A 13,295-nucleotide genomic window follows, 5' to 3' on the forward strand; every position below is an offset into this window, starting at 1 on the left:
TCTCTCTACTCAGTCTGTATCTATGAAGACCTGTGATTGGTCAGAATGGTGTATGGGAATATTCTGGAATGATTTATAGCAGCCTAGGGTGATGAGTCAGAGGGACCATTCCATTGGTCCATACCAGATGAGAGAGTTTAAGAGGGGTATAGAGTTATGGGTTGTTTGGAGTTATGACCAGATAGCCCAGCAATGGCTGAATCATAAAGCAGCAACCTGTGGACCTTATGCCAAGCAGCCTTCATGACCATATGTTGATGAACGTTTCGTTCAAGGGCTATGAAAGGAGATGAGTAAGTTCAGAGCACAGAATAGCAGCCATAAGTCTATTGAAGTAAAGGTGGTTGTGTGGTTGATGGGGGGACACGCTCAAATGTCACAATACTGACAAAGTGCCAGGGATGGCACCTTCAGCACAAATTACTGCAGAGGTAAGAAAAGGCCAAACTGGGCTACTAAACACATGCAGTCTGTCAAGCCATTGGGCTCAAGAGAAGCCAAGACAACAATGTATTTGGTAAATATTGTACTACTACTACTGCTGCACTAAAGGCTACTTGTTGACAACGAATACATCTAGATGCCATTTATACTAAAATGAGGAAAGCCTCCTATTTGTTTGTACGTGTATGTGCTATTGAACTATGACTATTGAAATCAAGGCTATGCTATGCTGCTGAAAACAGTTTGAGGGTGTAGTTGTGAATAAACATTGACTACATTCATGTGGTTATAACGGTGTTATCAATGACATACTTGAAGTCATTTTAAATTCAGTAATATGTATTGAATTTTGTATTGAGTCAACTTTGCTTTTGGTGTAAGATTGGATACATTTCTGGCGTTTTCTCCGATAGGTTATTTGTCTATGAAGACATATTGGACTGCATAAACTAAGGATAGAGAAATGGAAATGTGAGGTGTTAAGTTTTTTGAGGCTATTGCAACTGCATTGTTTCTCTACTAACCGTTTGCAATGTTGCAGGAGTGTTTATTCTAGGTTTAAGTTGAGTGTACTGTACACGCAGAAACAAGTGTCCACTAACAGATGGTGTTAGGAGGTAAGCGTTAAGGCAGACGGGGATGGCTCCGTTCAACCTCACTGGGTAGTAATAGTCTGCAGAGCTGGTCATATGGCAAAGTAGCAGCAAACATAGCAGCAGCAGCCATGCTAACACAACTGGTTCATCTTTTGCAGCCCTATATAACAGTTTTTGCGTTCATAAGTACTCTACCTCTTTCCCACATTCACTTGTTCCTATGGCATTGTAATATGTCTTAATTTCCCGTGATGTCACTTCCTGTTATATGTTAGATATATTGAGTTAGACCTCTCTGGTTTTAATCTCTTTACCAATATGGCCACCTATATCCCCATCAATGCCTATTTTTTCCTATTTCACATCTGTGTAAGAGCAGAGATTCTAAGCCTGTGATTTCTGAAGAACAAGAAAATGCATTTCCACCAAGAGAAGGCAGAGGGCACAAACTGTCAGCCTGATCCCTGTGCTGTGCTGGCTCTAGGAACACACACCAGCTCTGGAGCAATACAACATGAGGATACATCAAGTGCGTTCATACTATCTGTTATTTTGGCAATAGCTCTTCTGTCTGTCATTCAGTGCCACCATTAATGACTTCAGCATACCCAAAACAAAAATCGATTCCATATGATATGGATAATGTTTCTCACTCTGTTTCTTTTTTCCTTTGGTCTAAAATAAAATAATGAGATTGTATGGCAATGTCATTGAAATGTACACGGAAGCTGACACAAAACTGAACAAAAGGCATGCTATCCAAGATTGGTTTGTTTAGTTTTTTGTTAATTTTTCATATCCTTCATTCAAAAACCTTTCGGTATTTAAGTTTTCTTTATTTCTCTTGCTGTAGATGTTTTGGTGGTTGGTGAATTTGCAGGTTCGTTCCTTTCTTTGAGAAATGGGTTTTCCATTATAGCCTCTCTAGTCTGGTCTGTTCATCTAGGTCTTTCCCAATGTGGAGAAGGAGGAGACAGGCGTCTGTTAGGGGGGTGCAGTATGGGTGGAGAGGTACTCCTGTAAAGCAGCATGTGGAGGATTTGAGGGAAGGAGGGGGAGGGCTGGTCTCCCTCGGTCCCAGTCTGGGTGTGGGTAGTTTTGGGGTGAGGGTCCGGGAATCCGGTGGGGGGCGAGGATGGAGGGTCATCCCAGGGAGTGGACGTGCTCGTCTTTCCTTTTCTCTGGAGCTTTGGGGTCTCGGCAGGCACAGTCTTCCCGTATGTCACAGGACATGGGGAACGGGATCACCTGGAGGGGACACACAGAGACACATACAATGAAACCTCTATAAACAAAGCTTGTTATTCAGTCTGTATTCCATTTCTCCAGGGTTCCAACACAATCAGGAGGACTGTGGCAGTGTAAGAGTGCTGATACCTTCCTAAAGAGCCTATTAACAACAGTGGTAATAGTGTCAGATGCCTCGCCATCGACGCCACTAGCAGGAAACGCCGCTTGACAAATAACACAAGCCAACTGCTGCCAGCCAATCCCATCGCGCAATATGGAGGAGTACTACGAGTGTTGTGAAGTGTCAACTCTCCAAGAAGTGATGAGTGCCCACAAGCACATTCAAAATAGCCCCGGCGTACCATTGGCCGCCGCCGTGTAGCGTTTGACGCCACAGGCGCACGTCGGCGGTGCGTCAACGGCACCAGCTGCTGCTGTGTTGCCTCTCCAAGGGCCTGCTTCAGCTGTTTGGGTACACACAATGCATCCCCAGTCACTCGAAACTAACAACACATGTGGCTCCAGCGAGTTCCTGGAGGATTCAGACCAGAGTATATCTGCATTCTTCCCCCCGTCTCGTTGTCCTATTAGTGGCTTTGACAGAAGTGCCAGAGCAGTGACGCTAGATAAACACTGGCCACCGCAACAAATAAAACAGCAACGGGGTAGCAAATAAACTGAGTCATTAAGAATTATTAGGCCTAATAGCTAGCACAATTAGGAAGGCTGTTGGCTGGTATGGGACTTCAAACTTCAGCAGTCAGTGTCTCATCCTCCTATTATCTGAAAGTGGAATTGTTTGTTGTTATGGCAACATACAACAAAACCCTGATTACGGTAATAACATCACTGAGTCACAGGCCAACACAATTAGCTAGTTAATTGGCTGGTAAGAAGGAGATACAGTACAGTAAATGGGTAAGATTCCTCAGAATATCATTGGTCAGAGGATCCCTCAAGAGTCGAGACTTTCCCCTACGGCCTCCAATCCTGTGGTAAGCTTGGGTGGTATATACAGTACAGTACAGAGCATACATCCAGGGAAGCCCACCAATACCCTGGCTGGGACTCAGGCCTCCAGGGCCATTGGGGGCATGGGGTTTGTAGAGTAGACATCGGGGGCCCTGGGGCTGACAGAGGGAGAGCGCACAAGTAGCTGATGACGCAGGTCCGTCTTTGAAATGGGGTATTAAACCAAGTTGTTTGTGAGAGGGATTTCCTAATGGGCGAGGGTTGGGCGGCCAGCACCAGGCTCTTCTGAGAAATCGGGCTCTCCATGTGACGACTTTACAAGCGCAGGCCGGACACACTTCAGAAACAGCTGTCAATCGCATGAACAGCGTTTCCTCTGTGCCTCTCTAGAGCCAGGCATGGGGCAAAAAACACCCCGCTCCAATTCCTCCTTCTTTTCCCTCTCCTCCCTTTGCTCTCTTGCGATCCTGCTGTCTGCTTCACACTTTCTCTCTGTGTCTCCCTCTCCCTACTGTCTCCCCCTCTCGCTGTCAGTCTAGCCCCCTTCTCTCCCTACTGTCTCCCACTCTCGCTGTCAGTCTAGCCCCCTTCTCTCCCTACTGTCTCCCCCTCTCGCTGTCAGTCTAGCCCCCTTCTCTCCCTACTGTCTCCCCCCTCTCGCTGTCAGTCTAGCCCCCTTCTCTCCCCTACTGTCTCCCCCTCTCGCTGTCAGTCTAGCCCCCTTCTCTCCCTACTGTCTCCCCCTCTCGCTGTCAGTCTAGCCCCCTTCTCTCCCTACTGTCTCCCCCTCTCGCTGTCAGTCTAGCCCCATTCTCTCTCTACTGTCTCTCCCCTCCACCCAATACCTCTCTCCCATAATCCTAACCCTACACCCTTTCCTCCCTCCCTCTTCCCTCTCACTCTGTGTGTTTATCTCTCTATCTGGTCGAGAGAGATGGTGGGTGGTAAATTTGACATGGTTTCCTGTGACCTTGACCTCCAGGGTGGCTGAACCAGCTGCCACATCTGGCCCTGATCGGGGTTCTCCGAGGGTGGCTGGGAACGGGGCAGCCGCAGGGGGCGAGTGGGGGCCAGGAGCCCTGTTGAAGTCCCAGGACCAGGCTAGGAGGACACCCACAGCAACATGAAAGCCCCCGTGAAAGAGCAGGTATGTCAGAGCCCCTGACCCCCACCTCCAGAAACAAGCCACAATCACGCCAGGCCCCAGGTATGTGCGTGTCAGTCTGTGTTCAGTGGAGGAAAGTGTGTCTGCGGCTGGGGCTGGGGCTGGGGAGGACTACTCTCACACTTGAGGGTGCCCACAAACACACACTCACACCATTAAAAACAACAAGACAATCGACCCTGTTGGGTAACATCCTATTACTTTTCCAACAGGTCAAGGCATCCATGATTGAAGAGGTCACTGACATATTGTATGCATTACATTAATTAAATAAAAACAGAATATAATACGTATCATGATAGAAGCTAAGTGGCTCATCTAGAGATCATGGAAAAAGGGAATCCCACATCTGAAATCAAGCTTTGTTTTTGGTATTTAAACACATTCAGTGTAATAATATGGAAAAGATCCCTTCTCTGTGTGGTATATCATTAATATTCACATAACATCGGCTCATATGAACACAGTCAAGCAGATAAAACAAACCAGAACTAATTGTGTTATTCCAATGAGAACCACTGGTGATCACGCTCTACTACACACCAGATACATGTTGGTATAACAACAAATACAGGATAGAGGGAGAGAGAGAGGGAGAAAGGGGAGGGGAGAAAGTATGCATGGAAGAGGGAGAGAGTGGGAGAGAGAGCATGAAAGACAGAGAGGGAGAGATAAAGAGAGAACAGGAAAGAGAGTGCATGAAAGAGAGAAAGAGGGAGAGAGAAAGAAAGAGAAAGAATGTTCCAGGAGGGCAGGTTTTGACTTTGCTAGCGCCCGGCACTCGACGTGAGCAAACAGTCGAGGCTCCTATACCTGCGGGGAGTGTGTTTCCCCTGGAGAGTTACTACCTTTGCTCGGTTGTGGAGAAACCCCATCCATCCCTCCATCCTCCCTAACCTACACTGACACGGTGCCTACTCTCCCCCATTCCCGGTCTGTACCATGCCTCCTCTCCTCCCACTTAAAGACCAGGATTAAAGGAAACTATTTGGAAGGCCTGAGCTGCTCGTTTAGCGATGGGGTTTTATTGCCGTAAACATTGCGTGGCAGGGCAGACATACGTTAATAATTAAGCCTTATTTAAAAAAATAAAAAAGGCAGGTACGAAACCAACACTTAATGTTTGCCGACCAGAACTCTCTAGCACTACTCCACTACTGGGCCGTGGGCCCCTGCCACTGCTTCTCTCCCCTTAATTGACTTGGCATGGGGACCAGAAGTCAAACTCATTTAAATAAGAGCTGTTGATGCAGCACACTCTCTACATGCAGTTAGCCAATATACGCTGTGACCGCGGTGGAACTGAATGGGGCACGATGGGGCTGGATGCCCAAGGACTTGAGAGCACAAGATGGTTCAGTCAAAGCCCAGGATGTTCTGGTCTATGCAATCATGTTATTTCCCAGGATGATCCTTTACAAGGTTTCAAGGGATACAGTGTAAGAGGCACTAGTGGAACCTTGTGTATATGCAGCCTAGCCCTGAACAAGGTGGGTCACAGAGGAATGGCCATGGAGGGCTGGCCTTTTTATTGCCTGAATTTAATCCTTTGCGCACTATCCGGCTGGGTAAATGTCCACCAACAGCTCACTTTGACGCAGCAAAAATTATCATGATCTGATTCTCAGATGAGTAGTAGCCATACCAATAAACAATGGATAAATACTAATTTTCAATCCAGGTGCGTCATTGAGTGTGAAAAGAAAATCCCCAAGACAACAAACAGGATATATCTCCTACTCTCCTCACATCTAAGGTCATCGATTAAATCATTACTGTTTGATATAAACTGAACAACATTGATAGGATTATAGAAGGGATGCAGCATCCCAGAATCAGAACACTGTGCTAATTGGTTGAACTCCTGACTTTATGATCTGAGAAGGCCATTTCTATGGGAAACAACAGAAAGTGTAGGAAAAGCAAAAAAGACTTGAAAAACAAGTTGTTGTATTGCTGATTTGACTATCTCAGTCATGACCTTTTTGTAAAGGTGTGCGTGCCAGTCTAAATGGGTGTTTGTGTAGAAATGTAGCAGAGCGACAAAAAAGAAACCCGACCTGGCCTGACATATTTATTTAGCTGAATTATTTCTCTTTAAATTGGTGTACCAACATTTTCTTTAAACTTCAAAAGGTATGTATGTTTGAAGTTTCTCCCTGGTGGAACTTGTAGAAGTTAAAGTTAGATGTAAACACAGAAACAGTGAGTAGTAGCGATGTCTAGAAAAAAACACGGGCTGTAAAGTGCATGTTTGGGAGAGGAGCAAAGCGCCCTGTGTCAGTGAATAAACCAATGGAAAGGAAGAGTTCTGTGACACTGTAAAAGACAAAGAGCAATAATGACACAGGGAAAACAAGAGCATATTATGGAAGAATTTGGGTCATGGAGGGGAGGGGAAGGTGTAGGCGTGGGGTGGGGGAGCTCCCAAAAGTTCACTTAAGTCATCAAATACCAAAAACAAACAGCGACATTATGAACGTGGAGGGGTGAGGAAGGGTTGCCATGCCTGGTGGCTTCTATTTCCCAAGAAGGATTTATTTCTATGGGGTTCTGGGAGAAACGTAAAGGTGCCAGCCAGGCAGGCAGAGAGGCAGGCAGCCTCAGTCATACTCCGTATCCTCCCTCTTCCCTCCCCTCCTCCCCCCTTGACTGCCAACAGCTTGCAGTCATTAGGGGGGATCCAGTGGTGACCTTACGTGCAGCCTGCCTCGCACCTTCAAAGTCCCTGAGAGGAATAATACACAGCAAGTCATCCAGAACTCCTTAATACGCAAATCTCCAGGAGAACGAAAGAAGGAGGGAAAGAAAAAGAGTGGAGATAAGGAACAAAAACAAACATGGGGTGGCGGGGAAGTACTTCAGCCTCCCCCTCTCTTCTCTTCCGTTTATCGCACTCACACGAAAGAACAGAAAAGAACGGGGGGAAATTAAGCTGTGAAGGTTTTGCCTGGAGGAGAGGAGGAGAGGAGGAGTAGGAGAGGAGTAATGGAGGAGAGGAGGGGTGTTCTGATGTTATCTCTGGTATCTCCGGCTGGCAGGGCTGTGTCATAACCCTGCGTAGGATTCCAGCTGAGTCACTCCCCACACAGGCACAACAAGTTGTGGCAGTGCATGACACTGGTGTGTGTGTGTGTGTGTGTGTGTGTGTGTGTGTGTGTGTGTGTGTGTGTGTGTGGTTTCCAGAGAGCCTTTCTGGGGACTCTCCCTATGGCCACAGAGTTGGCTGCCAGACTCCACAGTACCATGTTCACTCTCTGTGTGTGGTGTTCCCTTCAGAGCAGTGCAGACCATGGCGGTAAGGTGGGATACCCAAAGCAATAACAGAGAAGGTAAAGGTTGTGTGGAGAGATGGGGGTGGTGGTGGTTTCCGTTGACCTCTGACAAATGCAGACCAGCACAACAATCCCAGCCAGCTCACTATGTATAGTGAGGGAAAAAAGTATTTGATCCCCTGCTGATTTTGTACATTTGCCCACTGACAAAGAAATGATCAGTCTCTAATTTTAATGATAGGTTTATTTGAACAGTGAGAGACAGAATAACAACAAAAAAATCCAGAAAAACGCATGTCAAAAATGTTACAAATTGATTTGCATTTTAATAAGGGAAATAAGCATTTGACACCTCTGCAAAACATGACTTAGTACTTGGTGGCAAAACCCTTGTTGGTAATAACAGGGGTCAGACGTTTCTTGTAGTTGGCCACCAGGTTTGCACACATCTCAGGAGGGATTCTGTCCCACTCCTCTTTGCAGATCTTCTCCAAGTCATTAAGGTTTTGAGGCTGACGTTTGGCAACTCGAACCTTCAGCTCCTTCCACAGATTTTCTATGCGATTAAGGTCTGGAGACTGGCTAGGCCACTCCAGGACCTTAATGTGCTTCTTCTTGAGCCACTCCTTTGTTGCCTTGGCCGTGTGTTTTGGGTCATTGTCATGCTGGAATACCCATCCACGACCCATTTTCAATGCCCTGGCTGAGGGAAAGAGGTTCTCACCCAAGATTTGACGGTACATGGCCCCGTCCATCGTCCCTTTGATGCGGTGAAGTTGTCCTGTCCCCTTAGCAGAAAAACACCCCCAAAGCATAATGTTTCCACCTCCATGTTTGACGGTGGGGATGGTGTTCTTGGGGTCATAAGCAGAATTCCTCCTCCTTCAAACATGGCGATTTGAGTTGATGCCAAAGAGCTCGATTTTGGTCTTATCTGACCACAACACTTTCATCCAGTTCTCCTCTGAATCATTCAGATGTTCATTGGCAAACTTCAGACGGGCCTGTATATGTGCTTTCTTGAGCAGGGGGACCTTGCGGGCACTGCAGGATTTCAGTCCTTCACGGCGTAGTGTGTTACCAATTGTTTTCTTGGAGACTATGGTCCCAGCTGCCTTGAGATCATTGACAAGATCCTCCTGTGTAGTTCTGGGCTGATTCCTCACCGTTCTCATGATCATTGCAACTCCACGAGGTGAGATCTTGCATGGAGCCCCAGGCCGAGGGAGATTGACAGTTCATTTTTTTTCTTCCATTTGCGAATAATCGCACCAACTGTTGTCACCTTCTCACCAAGGTGCTTGGCGATGGTCTTGTAGCCCATTCCAGCCTTGTGTAGGTCTACAATCTTGTCCCTGACATCCTTGGAGAGCTCTTTCGTCTTGGCCATGGTGGAGAGTTTGGAATCTGATTGATTGATTGCTTCTGCTCCCAGGTGTCTTTTATACAGGTAACAAGCTGAGATTAGGAGCACTCCCTTTATGAGTGTGCTCCTAATCTCAGCTCGTTACCTGTATAAAAGACACCTGGGAGCCAGAAATCTTTCTGATTGAGAGGGGGTCAATTTCCCTCATTAAAATGCAAATCAATTTATAACATTTTTGACATGTGTTTTTCTGGATTTTTTTGTTGTTATTCTATCTCTCACTGTTCAAATAAACCTGCCATTAAAATTATAGACTGATCATTTCTTTGTCAGTGGGCAAACATACAAAATCAGCAGGGGATCAAATACTGTTTTCCCTCACTGTACTACAAACACCCTTTCCTGACCTTATGGGGTTTATAAGTCAGTTGATCAAATGGGGTCCCTCCACTAACCTTATAATTGTCTAAAAAGTTTATATTGTTGGCTTGGAGAAGTGCAAAGCTACATCTAACAAACATGAACGGATGGAATTAGAGGTCTGTGCAGGACTGATTTCTTCATCCCGCTGCTTTTCATATGGCTCCCGCCCAATCCCGCTGCTTTTCATACTGCGCCCGCCCAATCCCGCTGCTTTTCATACCGCGCCCGCCCAATCCCGCTGCTTTTCATACCGCTCCTGTCCAATCCCGCTGCTTTTCATACCGCTCCTGCCCAATCCCGCTGCTTTTCATACCACGCCCGCCCAATCCCGCTGCTTTTCATACCGCTCCTGCCCAATCCCGCTGCTTTTCATACCGCTCCTGCCGACTTCTTGTCGGACTCCCACCCAGTCCTACAAGGACTGATCTCAAAATGTTATTTTAGGTGTATGTGGCAGCTCGCTGTGCATTCCCTGTCCCAGCAATTTCCCCACCCCTAGTAAAGATAAAAATGCGCCAAAATAGCCTAAGAAATAAGTTAAAATACCAGAGATTCTCATGTGGCGCATTATATTAGGCTATCAGTATTATTGGGCTATATCAGCCAAAGGGTAGACATGGTTTGAAAGAGAGTATAGTTGGAGCAAAATATAGGAGAATGAACAGTTAATTGACTTGAGCTACATTTTGCATAACTTTTAGGAGCGCAACGATCTGCGAGCAATATTGAGTTATCAATGTCTAAACTAAACCCTATCATAGTTAGGAAGTTAAATACAACTGTGCCATGCTTCTCCACCCATATAGCCTAGTCTACAGGCTATTTAATTGGGACCACACATACAGTGGGGAGAACAAGTATTTGATACACTGCTGATTTTGCAGGTTTTCCTACTTACAAAGCATGTAGAGGTCTGTACATTTTATCATAGGTACACTTCAACTGTGAGAGACTGAATCTAAAACAAAATTCCAAAAAATCACATTGTATGATTTTTAAGTAATTAATTTGCATTTTATTGCACGACATAAGTATTTGATACATCAGAAAAGCAGAACTTAATATTTGGTACAGAAACCTTTGTTTGCAATTACAGAGATCGTATGTTTCCTGTAGGTCTTGACCAGGTTTGCACACACTGCAGCAGGGATTTTGGCCCACTCCTCCATACAGACCTTCTTCAGATCCGTCAGGTTTCGGGGCTGTCGCTAGGCAATACAATACAATACAATCTATTGGGTTCAGGTCTGGAGACTGGCTAGGCCACTCCAGGACCTTGAGATGCTTCTTACGGAGCCACTCCTTAGTTGCCCTGGCTGTGTGTTTCGGGTCGTTGTCATGCTGGAAGACCCAGCCACGACCCATCTTCAATGCTCTTACTGAGGGAAGGAGGTTGTTGGCCAAGATCTCTCGATACATGGCCCCATCCATCCTCCCCTCAATACGGTGCAGTCGTCCTGTCCCCTTTCACTTGAGTGGGTTGAGTTACTGACGTGATCTTCCTGTCTGGGTTGGCGCCCCCCCTTGGTTTGTGCTGTGGTGGAGACCTCTGTGGGCTATACTCGGCCTTGTCTCAGGATTGTAAGTTGGTGGTTGAGGATATCCCTCTAGTGGTGCGGGGCTGTGCTTTGGCAGAGTGGGTGGGGGTTATATCCTTCCTGTTTGGCCCTGTCCGGGGTTTCTTCGGATGGGGCCACAGTGTCTCCGGACCGCTCCTGTCTCAGCCTCCAGTATTTATGCTGCAGTAGTTTATGTGTCGGGGGGGCTGGGGTTAGTTGGTTATACCTGGAGTACTTCTCCTGTCTTATCCAGTGTCCTGTGTGAATTTAAGTATGCTCTCTCTAATTCTCTCGTTCTCTCTTTCTCTCTGAGAACCTGAGCCCTAGGACCATACGTCAGGACTACCGGGCATGCTGACACCTTGCTGTCCCCAGTCCGCCTGGCCTTGCTGCTATTCCAGTTTCAACTGTTCTGCCTGCGGTTACGAAACCCCTACCTGTCCCAGACCTGCTGTTTTCAACTCTTAATGATCGGCTATGAAAAGCCAACTGAGAGACCTGAGCCCTAGGACCATACGTCGGGACTACCGGCCGTGGTGACTCCTTGCTGTCCCCAGTCCGCCTGGCCTTGCTGCTATTCCAGTTTCAACTGTTCTGCCTGGTTATGGAACCCCTACCTGTCCCAGACCTGCTGTTTTCAACTCTTAATGATCGGCTATGAAAAGCCAACTGAGATTTATTCCTGATTATTATTTGACCATGCTTGTCACTTATGAACATTTTTGAACATCTTGGCATGGTTCTGTTATAATCTCCACCCGGCACAGCCAGAAGAGGACTGGCCACCCCTCATAGCCTGGTTCCTCTCTAGGTTTCTTCCTAGGTTTAGGCCTTTCTAGGGAGTTTTTCCTAGCCACCGTGCTTCTACACCTGCATTACTAGCTGTTTGGGGTTTTAGGCTGGGTTTCTGTACAGCACTTCGAGATATTAGCTGATGTACGAAGGGCTATATAAAATAAAATTGATTGATTGAAAAGCATCCCCAAAGAATGATGTTTCCACCTCCATGCTTCACGGTTGGGATGGTGTTCTTGGGGTTGTACTCATCCTTCTTCTTCCTCCAAACACAGCGAGTGGAGTTTAGACCAAAAAGCTCTATTTTTGTCTCATCAGACCACATGACCTTCTCCCATTCCTCCTCTGGATCATCCAGATGGTCATTGGCAAACTTCAGATGGGCCTGGACATGCGCTGGCTTGAGCAGGGGGACCTTGCGTGCGCTGCAGGATTTTAATCCATGACGGCGTAGTGTGTTACTAATGGTTTTCTTTGAGACTGTGGTCCCAGCTCTCTTCAGGTCATTGACCAGGTCCTGCAGTGTAGGCCTGGGCTGATCCCTCACCTTCCTCATGATCATTGATGCCCCACGAGGTGAGATCTTGCATGGTGCCCCAGACCGAGGTTGATTGACCGTCATCTTGAACTTCTTCCATTTTCTAATAATTGCGCCAACAGTTGTTGCCTTCTCACCAAGCTGCTTGCCTATTGTCCTGTAGCCCATCCCAGCCTTGTGCAGGTCTACAATTTTATCCCTGATGTCCTTACACAGCTCTCTGGTCTTGGCCATTGTGGAGAGGTTGGAGTCTGTTTGATTGAGTGTGTGGACAGGTGTCTTTTATACAGGTAACGAGTTCAAACAGGTGCAGTTAATACAGGTAATGAGTGGAGAACAGTAGGGCTTCTTAAAGAAAAACTAACAGGTCTGTGAGAGCCGGAATTCTTACTGGTTGGTAGGTGATCAAATACTTATGTCATGCAATAAAATGCAAATTAATTACTTAAAAATCATACAATGTGATTTTCTGGATTTTTTTTTAGATTCCGTCTCTCACAGTTGAAGTGTACCTATGATAAAAACTACAGACCTCTACATGCTTTGTAAATAGGAAAACCTGCAAAATCGGCAGTGTATCAAATACTTGTTCTCCCCACTGTATGATGCAGCCCGCATATAGGTGCACTTGATCTCGCATGCCCAACAAAAGAGAAGAAAGGTAGGCTACTGAGCGTAAATCAGCAAGAAGTAGCTCTTTGTGAATATTGCAACAGAGGTGCTTTTAATACAATAGATAACGAATAGCCTACAAAACAGAAAGACAAGCGTTTTGTATTAATCTTGCGTAACATTGATAGGAACAGGAACATTTGCAGGGAGACACAAATAAATGTGTGATCTATATTTATTCCCAGTCAATATCGGGGCCTAAACTATAGCCTTTCATATTTAGGAAGTTCATTTCCATGGAAAAACAACTGCGCATGCTT

General features: G+C 46.3%; 1 protein-coding gene across 1 annotated transcript in view; it reads right to left on the minus strand.

Moving 5' to 3' along the window:
• Positions 1–379: 379 nt before the first annotated feature.
• LOC121582490 (pappalysin-1-like) overlaps positions 380–13,295 on the minus strand; it is a 119,914-nt gene continuing 106,998 nt past the window's right edge. Inside the window, exon 22 of the mRNA XM_041898308.1 lies at positions 380–2,288. Within this exon, the coding sequence (XP_041754242.1) occupies positions 2,184–2,288 (105 nt within the window). The 3' untranslated portion in view covers positions 380–2,183. The remainder of the gene's footprint in view (positions 2,289–13,295) is intronic.

This window comes from Coregonus clupeaformis, chromosome 15, assembly GCF_020615455.1.
Source record: "Coregonus clupeaformis isolate EN_2021a chromosome 15, ASM2061545v1, whole genome shotgun sequence".
Lineage (NCBI taxonomy): Eukaryota > Metazoa > Chordata > Actinopteri > Salmoniformes > Salmonidae > Coregonus > Coregonus clupeaformis.